At 46.2% G+C, this 12,268-nt stretch overlaps 1 protein-coding gene across 3 annotated transcripts in view; it reads right to left on the bottom strand.

The window, feature by feature from the left end:
• Positions 1 to 1,474: 1,474 nt before the first annotated feature.
• The window catches only part of Tead1 (TEA domain transcription factor 1), a 283,371-nt gene continuing 272,577 nt past the window's right edge, over positions 1,475 to 12,268 (bottom strand). For all 3 annotated transcript variants that reach the window (XM_045144853.1, XM_045144855.1, XM_045144854.1), the window contains 2 exons: positions 8,139 to 8,291; positions 1,475 to 2,921 (listed from right to left, as the gene is read on the bottom strand). In XM_045144853.1, the coding sequence (XP_045000788.1) occupies positions 2,808 to 2,921; positions 8,139 to 8,291 (267 nt within the window). In that variant the 3' untranslated portion in view covers positions 1,475 to 2,807. The remainder of the gene's footprint in view (positions 2,922 to 8,138; positions 8,292 to 12,268) is intronic.

Below are 12,268 nucleotides of genomic sequence, written 5' to 3'. Positions count from 1 at the left end.
CATGTTCTGAAAAACTTATGGAAATAATTGTCCACAGAACACAGCCACCCTGGGCTCCTCCGTGTGGAATGCTGGCCTGAGCGTGACGCAGCGATAGTACAAGATGTCCCTGACAAGCCTGTCTGGGAGTCACAAAAGACAGAGTCCCAGGAAAAGATCAGTGACGACAGGGCCTCCTGACGGGAAGAAGGGAGGAGAAAGAGCCACGTCACGGGTGGGGGGGGGGGGGGAGGCAGGGAGGGAGGGAGAAAAGGGCGTGGAGATTAGGGTGTTTGGATACAAATCTACACAAAGAGAAGCAAGCCCAAGTTTGGGGTAACCAGACCAGGGGGAGTTCAGACAAGAAAGTTGTCTTGGAGAAAGCTTTACAAAACTTTACAATATGTATTTTAAGAGTAAAAACTAATCCTCAAGGCCATTCCTATTCCTCCTACCAGTGTGCCTGGGCGTTTGGAGAAAGAGGACCATGGACAGCGAGGCTGCGGGCTGACCCCACGAGGGAAGCCGGCCAGGGCTGCTTGGCCTTCGTGGGTTCCAGTCACTGTGCTTTGGAAGTAAGTCCCAAGAGTCCCCTTGGCAGCAGAAAAGCGCAGCTCCCCTTCTGAATGGGAACGTGGCTGCTCCCCTCACATTCTGGGATGGACTTTTAGCCATAGAGGATCATTTGAATGTAGGGGTTCCTCCCTCAGGGAGAGATGCAAGAAGAAACACCCCTAAGAGAGGCGCCCAGCAGAAGATACTTGAAGTGTCACGACCATGAGAGATGCTGCTGAGTAGATAGAAGGTATAAAAGAACCAGGGAATCCCTTCCTTCTTGGGCTAGGTGGGGACCGGACACAAAGCTGTTCTCTTTCAGACAGAAGTACTGATGTCAGGGGTTGCCTTTCTACTTACTAAGAAGCTGTGCACATTCTCCTCTGGTCTTCTCAGGGACCAGGGATGTGTGTGGAAGAGACAGGCTTGGACCAGTGTGGTTCTTTTAGCCATGAGCCAACCAAACCCACCTATTCGTGACCACAAGAAGCTGTTGAACGTGGTATAAGCAGGGTCAGAGCGGATGAGGTTGGAGAGGTCTGTAAGTCACCAGGATGTGATAGAAGGTAAGTTTTACTTTGCCGCCTTGGTGCCAAAAACTTGTTGTTCAATTGGGTTCACATATCCCCCACCGTTATAAAAATCCTTATCTTCTTCTAGGAAGTGGACGGGGAGCCCTCCTTCCTTTACCAATGAGGTGCTTATGGAGGTAACCCAAGGCAAGCAGCCATCCCAGGCCCATTCTACTGTGCAATGATCTGGAATATTCTGATTAGAAGAAGGTTGAACCCTTCCTGAAAACAGACTCACTTCAATGAAAGAGCCTGTTTGAAAAGGTCAGAAAGATGGAAATCTTGAACTTAGGCTGACCAAGTGCCATCGTGACTTACGGAGAGGTGGCAGGGAAAAGTATGCCCTTAGACACAGAACACACACACACACACACACACACACACACACACACACACACACACACAGAGTCCCTAGCAAGCTGACAGTCAACAGATGTTCATGACAGCCTCATACCCACGTGGGTGTGTGTACAGACATACTGTAATACACACACACACACACACACACACACACACACACACGCACGCACGCACGCATGCACAAATAGCTATAGTCATGGCAGGTTCCTACACATGTTGGGGGTCACCAGGAATAGTCTATCTGCGGGCTGGTGGGGACACTTGTGACATTCTGGGGAGCAGAGGTGCTGAAATCTGATGAGCCTTTTGCTTGGTCAGCTGACGGCATGTCCTCCTGGCCACAGGGCTCTCTGTACTTTGCAGCTCACAGTGCAGTGTTTGCGCCAATTGTAAAATTTAGCTATTAAAATTTCAGTGGTTCAAACATTTACTTGTCTTCATAAAAAATTTGGTTGTCCATATAAAATATAACTGCACACAAGACTATAAACATTGTAACCTTAGATTTTTTTTCAGTATTTATCTACTTATTGCAAAAAGAGCCATCTTTTCTTTTTCATTAAATAATCAACCCTCACATTAGTACAATACAATTTTACATTTTTTTAAATATACTATATATGTTAAGGATAAGGGGTGATATTTTTTTCTTTCGTAATACCTGTTTCAAGAGTTTAATGGATTAAGAGATTAGTTTTTAACCTTGAGGGAAAAAGCACAAATTTGCCTCATTAAGATATTTCTACCAAGTATTTCTTAAGGCTATAGTTTAACATTTGGTTTCAAAAGGAAAGCAAGGTTTCATTTAAAAAATAATTTAGTGAATTACATTCTCTCATAACTTCCACCCTAATTAGTTACAAAGATAAGTCTAGAGATTCTTAGTTTCGCATACTAATTTACATTTATAGTTAAAGATTAACTTTACCTTAAAAGAAGAATTTTACGTTGGAAAAAAAGAGAACTAAATATACTTGTATAAAGGCAGTCAATGTCTCGTGCCAATCCCGTCTCAGCATAGTCTACCACAATGAGGAACAGGTCTGCGCAGAGAGGCATAAGGCTGTTGATTCACCTTCCCCGAGGGATCATGGGCTGCAGATCTGAAGACGACATAGAAACGACTCCATTTCTCTTTTTACAACTGTACCAGAACTTCACAGCTACAATGATGGTATGAACACATGGGGGGGAAAAGAAGACTTCACTCAAACAGGCTTTAGAAAAGTCAAGGTGTGACCTTGGGGCCGGGGCACCACCTTGTGTGGTGAGGTTTACAGTCAGTCGTTCAGTAATGGAGAGTGTGTGTATATACAGGTATCTCTCTATAAATAACCAGGTTCAGTCCTTTACAAGCCTGTAAATGTGGTGCTGTGCTCCGTGTTCACTGTTCGAGACTTCAAACACGCAGGCCATGCAGAGCAGCGTTTCCTGTGTGTCCCTGTTCGTGACCACCTGTTGAGAAGAGGGACAAAGGCAGACAGGCATCGCACCACGTGGATGAAAGGGCAGTGAGCCCGTGCTCTGAGAGCCATGGCTTAATGGGAGGAGAGCAGTCTCAGGCTGCATCCTGTCCCACGTACTCAGGAGAATCCTTGAACCTCCCCCCCCACCCCCCGCATGGTGCCACTTCCAGATAGGGTCTTAAACATCATTTACATGTGACAGAACACCACGAAAATTGGTCTTGGCAGGCTGGAGAGATGGCTTAGTGGTTAAGGCGCTTGCCTGCAAAGCCAAAGGACCCAGATTCGATTCCCCAGGACCCACGCAAGCCAGATGCACAAGGTAGGGCAAGCATGTGGAGTTTAGTTCATCTGCAATGGCCACAGAGGCCCTGGGGCACCCACTCACGCTCTCTGCCACTATCTCAAATAAGTAAGTACTTTTAAAAGATGGGTCTTAGCCGGTTGTGGTGGCACACACCTTTAATCCCAGCACTTGGGAGGCAGAGGCAGGAGGATCACCCTGAGATCGAGGCCACCCTGAGACTCCATAGTGAATGCTAGGACAGCCTGGGCTAGAGCGAAACCCTATCTTGAAAAACCAAAAAGATGGGTCTTGTTTCTATATCTGGGCTTTGTGGAGCTGATTTACTTTTAAATCAAGGGAACTTTCTACAATTCTGTCCCATAGAATAGTCATTTTTATCTTAGGCAATTCTCATCTATCATATTGTTTTTATCTCATTTTTAGTTGACAAATAATAAATGTACATTTTATGAGGTACAATGAGACACTGTGATACACTGTCGGCTGGGCAAATCAAGCGACTTGTCTTAGTCATCACCTCATAAACTTGATGTATCTTTGTGATAACGACTTTAAAATCCCTTTTCTGCCTGATTCTTAGACTTGTGCTAGGTTTTGATTCACAACAGCTAATGGCAGGCATAAGCTCATTGCGTTCCTTGCTATTAGTTGGCAGTGAAGAGACAATGGTATGAGTCACAGCCGGGCGTGGTGGCGCATGTCTTTAATCCCAGCACTCAGGAGGCAGAGGTAGGAGGATCACCGTGAGTTCGAGGCCACCCTGAGACTACAGAGTGAATTCCAGGTCAGCCTGGGCCAGAGTGAGACCCTACCTCAAAAAACCAAAAAAAGAGAGTCACATTCAACAACTGTCCCTTCTGCTGATACAGGCTTCCCCCCTCACAGAGTGTTCTAGAACACCCATGCACTTCCCAAGTCCTTCACGGTTTCCTCGGGGTCATGGCCTCAGCCTCTTCCAGGCTTGGGACTTGCTTCCCCTCTTTGCTGTCTCAAAGGCCCATGCCACCCTCAGAAGAAACTTGCTAAAGGCAAATCTGATCAAACTGACCTGTTCCGAACACTTCAATGACTCTCTGTGACTCTGTGTTTGAAACCGTTTTGAACTTGAGCACCCAGTATAGTAGTTTATTATAGACCCAATTTCCTCCTGTGCAACAGACTGCCTCACTTAACTTTCCCTTGCCTTGAAGGCATCAAAGTTTATGGGCCCTGACTAAACAATAAAGTCGTATTGTACTTCTGACTTGCCCTACAGAACCATGTGATTCACACAGACGTGTCCATCTTGTGCAGTGGGCTGCATGAGCTTAGTGGCCCTGGGGTGCTTTGAATGTAAGGTGCCGCCCCTCCCCCATGGCTATGAAGCCCGTGGCAGGTGAGGTCTTGCTGGAGGTGGTGTGTCACTGGGGACAGGCCCTGAGGTTTATCGGTCCAGCCCTACCGGGCATTCAGTAACCAGCTCACTCTTGCCGACACCTTCTAGCTGATGTGACAAGATGTGATGGCCACCCTTTGCCCCGACATGCCACGGTGACACTGTCCCTCGAGACTGTTAAGTAAGCTGAAATGAAAACGCTTTCCTTCCACGTGCTGCGTTTGACTGGTTGGGTATTTCATCCCAGCAATGAGGAGGTGACCGTACCAGTGTGGCTCTAGGTCACGCGGAAGTCTGTGCTGAGTGAACGGAAGTCCACAGAGGCCAGTAACACTGCACTGCTTACTACGCACCTGCGTGGGAACTAAACGTACGCGGCTGTCCCACGTGACATTACGACATACTCTAACGAGAGGTGCTTGGATGAGTCCCCAGAGACAGAGCTGGGCTGAGGGACCAACTTGCTCCCGGCTAATTGCAATTAGTTCAAGGTGGCCTTTCCACCCGGCAGTTCCTCCCTCGGGAAGCCTTTCCCAGCTTCCTCAGCTAGGCCACATGCTCTCTCAACCCCATGCCCTCTGTCCTAAGTCTGCCTTCTATTCATTTACCGACAACGTGATGAGCGCCGGCTGCCCTCATCACCAGAGCACCCCCAGAATGTCCTGTTTTTGGTAAATGTAAAATAGATCTGCTTTTCCTTTAAGGCATCAGGACGACTTAACATCATCTTCACCTCCTAGAGCATCTCCCCTCCCTCTCTGTGCATGGCTCAGAAGCATCCCACAGGCTGGTGACCTTGCCTTGAATCTGCATTGCCTCCCAGCATCTAATACAATCTCCCTGTGGTGTAGTTGGGAGAATTAAAACAGCCTCAATGATCACCTATCACCTTGAGTATGGTGACCGCAGGCTTGAGCAAGTGGTTAAATGGAGGTGGAAATGGAGGCCTGAAGACTTTCAATTGATTTCTCAGAGTCATAAAGTAGAGCTGGGTCCTAAACCCAAGTCTTCTGATTTCATGACCATAAGATGTCCTCCACAGTCTCTTTTCTACTGACTCAAGTCCTAAGCTATGCCTATCATCAGCTCCAGGACTCAGGTATGCCCAACATTTCTTAATCATAAAAATGAATAAACATGGGCTGAAGAGATGGCTCAGCAGTTAAGCACTTGCCTGCAAAGCCCAAGGACCCAAGTTCAATTCCCCAGTACCCACGCCAGAAGGAAAAGGTGGCGACCTCAGCAGCCAGTGCGGTCAGCCTGGGTGACACAGCTTTACATCCAGGTACCCAGCCCAGTGTCTCCAACCTCGCTCAGCAGCTCCCAAACTCTCCTGTTCCCAAGGAAGAGCCAGAGAGAGTGAGTTCTCCCACAGGTTAACTGCAGTTTTGTTTTTTAGAACCAGGAGTCCTAGCTCAATAACCGTTTCTCTTCGGTTATGTTACCACTTCCAGCAGATGTTTCTTGGCAATTGTTAGTGGCGCATATCAAAGGAATTTGTTTGTTTAGTGACACTTCTTCAATTTCGTTTGGTTTTGAGACAGTGTCTCATGTAGCATGGGCTTGCCTTCAACTCCTGCTTCTCCTGCCTCCACCTCCCGAGTGCCGCGATTGCACACACGTGCCATCACACCTGGCTTTAGTAAGACATCTTGAAGTAAACCTAAGGAGTCCCTAGGGGAAGCTCTGTGTTCAAATCTCACGTCCCAAGGGAGTGTTACCTGGGCTTTGTGGGATACGAGACTCTGACAGCTCCAGGTCATATTTATCTCAACCATGCTTTCTGAGGCACGGTGGGGCACTGAGGGCTATCAGTTTTCTTAATGTACAGGTGAGACCCAGAGCTGTCTTCCCCCTCTCCCCCCACCCTTCAGAGCTAAGACCCCCATCAAGAGAAGTGGGTGGCCATCGGCTCAAACTTCTGGCTCTGGCCTGAGGCTATCTGAAGTCCGCAGAGGGTGGCCACCCCCCAGCTTCCTCTCCTGCGTGCTCAATGCTGCACGCGTGCTCAATGCTGCACGCGTGCTCAAGCAGAGCAGAGGAACCGCTTCTGTCTTTGGGGTGTACCATATGCAAGAAGTGTGTGTATGCAGAGGACATCAGATGTTCCCTTGATAGCTTTTCTCCATTATTTCCCCAAGAAAGCTCTCTCCTTGAACCGGGAGTTCACCATTTGTTTTTGGTTAGACTGGCTGCCCAGCAGGCCCCAGTGATTCTCCTGTGTGTATTCCCCTCAGCACTGGGGTGACAGACACGTGTGACGATGCATGGCTTTAAAAAAAAATTCTATTATTTGCAATCAGAGAAAGAGAGAAAACATTCAGAGAATGGGTGCGCCAGGGCCAGCCACTGCAAATGGACTCCAGATGCATGGACCACACTTAGTGCATCTGGCTTTACGTGGGTACTGGGGAATTGAACCCAGATTGTTAGGACTTTGCAGGCAAACACCTTAACCAATGACCCAACTCCCCAGCCCTATGTCTGGGTTATTATATGGGTGCTGGGGATAAAAGTCAGATGCCCTTCCTCTATCACTCATTTGTACATCTCCTTGAGACACAGTCTCACTCTGAAAGTGGGATTGTGGTCTTCGTGGGCCCCAGTGACCCCCTGGTCTCTTCTCCCCACAGAACTGCGGGGTGGCTGTGCATGGCCATGCTCGTTCGCTTATATGGGTTCTGGGAAACTGAACTCGGGTGGTCTAAGGTCGGCCCAGGTCCTCATTCTTGTGGCAAGTACTCTGGCCTACTGAGCCACTCCCCAGCCTCCACTTTTCTATCTTAGTAGAAGCATAAGGCCTTGCATGCAATGAGTCCAGGTATGTCTGAAGTACAGAATTACTGAATCAGCATTTGCTTCACATAGGATCTGTGTACTGCAAAACTGCCAAGAATCAACTTTGGCTAGCAGCGGACTTACCAATGTACTGACCCCTGTTCTTAAAAGCCTGAGATTAACTAATCCAAAATCAGATAATCCTGACTTTTAAAAAACATATTATTTTATTTATTTGATAGAGAGAGACAGAGGAGGGGGGAGAGGAAGAGAAGCAGAAGGAGAGAGGGGGCAATGGGCATACCAGGGCCCCTAGCCATTGCAAATGAACTCCATATGCATGCGCCACCTTGTGCATCTGGCTTATATGGATACTGGGGAATTGAACCTGGGTCCTTAGGCTTCACAGGCCAGTGCCTTAACCATTAAGCAGTTTTTCCAGCCCACCATCCTGCCTTGTAAACATTTCCATGAGGTCCTCCATCAACTTAGCAGGCAGCGTGGATAACTCAGGTCACCATTTTTGTTACCCAGATTTCTGATCTGTGAATCCCAAAAGCCCGACCAAGGAGACCCCCTTCACCTCTACTGACTCCAGCCCTAGTTTGCTAAATAGAGGCTGTGAAGGCAACAGAATACTTGAGACAATTTCTCTAGTCTGAAACCTCAGTGCCTCCCACCCACCTTCTCTACTGTCCCCTCATGACAGATGTCCCCCAAAACAAGGAAAAGGTAAAACCATTTACCAATAAAATTGTGAAGTTTTCCAAAACACTGTTCATCATATATTTCTCTGGTAAGTGTTTGAGCTTGTGGATGAAGTTGATCATATATTCACACATAGGCGAGCGATTTATTCGGTATACAAACCGGCCATTCTCAAACCGTGCATACTCCGTCTGTGAAGGAAAAGAGGATTCAAGCTCTTTTATCTTCCAAAACATAAGAAACCAGAATTATTGCCTGTAAAAGCACTCAATTTTTCAACATGGCCATCTCTTATATGCTATGTTATTTATGCAGCTAACGTAATTTTAAAAAAATCCTAGGGCTGGGCTGGAGAGATGGCTTAGCGGTTAAGCGCTTGCCTATGAAGCCTAAGGACCCTGGTTCGAGGCTCGGTTCCCCAGGTCCCACGTTAGCCAGATGCACAAGGGGGCGCATGCATCTGGAGTTCGTTTGCAGAGGCTGGAGGCCCTGGCGCACCCATTCTCTCTCTCTCCCTCTATCTGTCTTTCTCTCTGTGTCTGTCGCTCTCAAATAAATAAATTAATTAATTAAAAAAAAATCCTAGGGCTAGAGAGATGGCTTAGTGGTTAAGGTGATTGCCTGTAAAGCCAAAGGACCCAGGTTCAATTCCCCAGTTCCCACATAATCCAGATGCATAAAGGGGTTCATGCATCTGGAGTTTGTTTGCAGTGGCTAGAGGCCCTGGTGTGATTCTCTATCTCCCCTCTCCCTCTCCTTGCAAATAAATAATAAAAGAAAAAAAAATTAAAAATTCTAGCCAGGCATGGTTGCACACACCTTTAATCACATCAGTCGAGAGGCAGAGGAAGTAGGATTGCTGAGAGCTTGAGGCTAGCCTGAGACTACTTAGTGAATTCCAGGTCAGTCTGGGCTAGAGAGACCCTACCTTAAAAAACAAACAAAAACAGACAAACAAAAAAGCAAATCCTGCCTTCAAACTTACTGTCATACACAGGATCCAGTATTTTTCTGGAAGTTAAAGAAAAGGTCAAAAAGGTGACAGATTTAAAGTATTTGAGGGAAACTCTCAGCAATGTTTCTTTTTTTAAGTCTCAGGCTGTTCAGGGAGGTTCTTTCCCTGGAGACCTCTGAGAGCAGACCCCCCCCCCCCAAGTCAGAACTCCTCAGCATCCGCCCAAATCCTCTTTCTTGTTTCACAGGGCACGAGCCAGCAGAGCTGGTTTAACCACTTCAGGAAAAACTGACTATAAGCCCAGGAGAGATGGATGGATTGAACTGGATTGGATAGACAAGTGGATGGAAGGCGGGGAGAAAGGGAAGAAGGTAATGCTCTCAGAAATTCGAGGAAAAATAAAAAACCTCGATCATCGCCTTGGATGAAAAGGAAATTCTAGGACTTGGGAGATGGCGCAGCAAGGAAGAGAGCTGCCTGCATAAGCATGAATGTAAAGGCGCAGCCTCATGTGTTTGGGATGAAGCTTCATACTCAGTCCAGCTGGAGGAGCCTTGCTGGAGGAGGTGTGCCACTGGGAGTGGACCTTGAAGTTGATTAGTCCAGCCCTCCTGGGTGTGCACTGGCTCGCTCACTCCGGCTGCTCCCTCCCGGCCGATGTGGCAAAATGGGAAACCCAGCCTCTGCTTTGCCACGCTTCCCCTGCCATTCCGGAACTTTCCTTGAAATTGTAAGCTGAAATCAACCTTTCTTTCCACGTGCTGCTTTGCGATGGGCTCTGGCCCAGCAGCCGGTATTTAATGACAACCTAGCATACACTGGAAACTTGGTGAGAGAAGTTCTGTGTCCTCACCACAAAATAAGGAAGTGGGCAGTAACATACACTAAACTCAGCCACCCCACAATGAATGTACGTGTCATACATCTGTTAAACACCTATTTGTTGATAAAAACAGATGCTAACAAAGGAATGAAAAGCAAATTGCTTCATAGGAAAATATACCCCTTAAAGAACAGGTATTTTTAAGGGGGTGTGAGAGTAAGTACAGGCTATGATTTGAGAGGATTCCACAAGAGGGGAAGATAGAAGCCACAGGAGGGGACGACAGGAGACCACAAGATTCGGGAATGAAACATGATGAGAAGTAGGAGAGGAGAAAAGAAAACATTTAGTGTGGAAGCAGAAAGGAGACTATATTAGAGGAGCAAATGGGGAGGTGCATAGAGGAAAGGGGGGGCTGGGAAGCACCTTAAGAAACCCAATTCTTTGTATGCTAATAAAAAAGAATAGTTATTTCTATCATGCCAGGGACAAAACAAGCAAGCATCCTAATTCTTATGAATATTCACGCAACAGTGACATCTGATAAGATTATATAGTCCCATCATGCATGAGATGTAAAATTTCTATATAAGATACCAGCAAAGGCTGGAGAGATGGCTTAGCAGTTAAGGCACTTGCCTATGAAGCCTAAGGACCCAGGTTTGATTCTCCAGGTCCCACGTAAACCAGATGCACATGGCGGCACATGTGTCTGGAGTTTGTAGTGGCTAGAAGCCCTGGCAATCCATTCTCTCTCTGTGTGTCTAATAAATAAATAAATAATAAACAAACAAATAATAAATTTTTTCAAAAGAAACCAGCAAAACTCTATTAGCAGCCAGGTGTGGTGGCGTATGCCTTAAATCCCAGCACTCGGGAGGCAGAAGTAGGAGGATTGCCGAGAGTTCGAGGCCACCCTGAGACTACACAGTGAATTCCAGGTCAGCCTGAGCTAGAATGAAACCCTATCCCGGGGAAAAAAAGAAAAAAAAAAAAAAAAAAAAACGAGCAGCATATCTGAAGCAGGATGTCCTGAGAGAACACTGTGAGGTTCCAACAGGAACTATACTGATTATATACGCATGTCAACAAATTGGGAGACAAACCAGCATTTGATAAAATAATGCAGTTAATAGCCAGGAGTGATAGTGCATGCCTTTAATCCCAGCCAGCACCTGGGAATCAGAGTTTGGAGGATCACTGTGAGTTCAAGGCCACCATGAGATTACACAGTGAATTCCAGGACAACTGGGCTAGAGCAAAATCCTATCCCCGGGAACAACAAAAAAAGATAATGCAGTTAACTACTGATGAAACTAGCAAGCACCATGCAAAACAGAGTACTTAAATATACAACAAAGGCCAACACTGACTATAATCCTAAACTGAAAAACCACCAAAACCATGTTTCCTAACAACATCACAAAGTATTCCTACCATCGCTACTTATTATACAAATATGCTCAAGGTGTTATCAAATAAATAGAAAGTAAAAAAAAATGATGAAAGTTAACCAAACAAAGGAAAAGAAGAGATAATCCAATTTTCTTTTTTGCTATCACTAATATCATGTATGCTAAAACCACAAGTATCTGGGGGAATATTCTTAGAGTTAAAAACAGTATGTGCTAAGATGTCTAAACTCAGGACAGATCTTTGATAGACAGCTTTATGGAATGATGGCAAAATCCTGGAGCCTTTCTCCAGTCTAGAAAGTAGATTCCAGAAATAGGAAATTGCCACGTTATAAAATACTCAGAAATATATGTAACAATGAACAAAACATTACATTAGAAACAACAAAAATCTCTTCAACAGGCCTAAAATACAAACATGTTCTTGATTGGAAGAATTGGGTATCAATGTCAAATTTTCCCAAAATAATATCTAAATAATGTAATTACTGTTATGGGGCTCAAAATGCTTAAGATTTTATTTTATTTATTTATTATTAGAGACAGAGAGAGAGGGAGAGAGAGAGGGAGAATGGGTGCACCAGGGCCCCTAGCCACCACAAACTCACTCCAGATGCAGGAGCCACCATGTGCATCTGGCTTACATGGGATGTGGAGAATCGAACCTGGGTCCTCAGGCTTTGTAGGCATGTGCCTTAACTGCTAAGCCAACTCTCCAGCCCTGAAACTGTTTTTCTTTACATGTTCTTTTAAATGTGTGCTGTATTTGGAAATAGAAACTGGCTGCTAGCTTAGCAAAGACAGGGAAGAGAAGGGCGGGGCTGGGGAGATGGCTCTGTGGTTTTAAAAATGCTTGCTGCACGTGAAGCCAGATGAGGCGGCACACATCTGTAATCCCACCATGCCTACAGCAATGGTGGGACAGCCGGGAGAACGCCAAAGCTTGACAGCCAGCTGGACTGGTATCCGCAGTGG

The sequence above is a fragment of the Jaculus jaculus genome, chromosome 3 (assembly GCF_020740685.1).
Source record: "Jaculus jaculus isolate mJacJac1 chromosome 3, mJacJac1.mat.Y.cur, whole genome shotgun sequence".
NCBI lineage: Eukaryota > Metazoa > Chordata > Mammalia > Rodentia > Dipodidae > Jaculus > Jaculus jaculus.
This window is presented reverse-complemented; position numbering and strand designations above follow the sequence as displayed.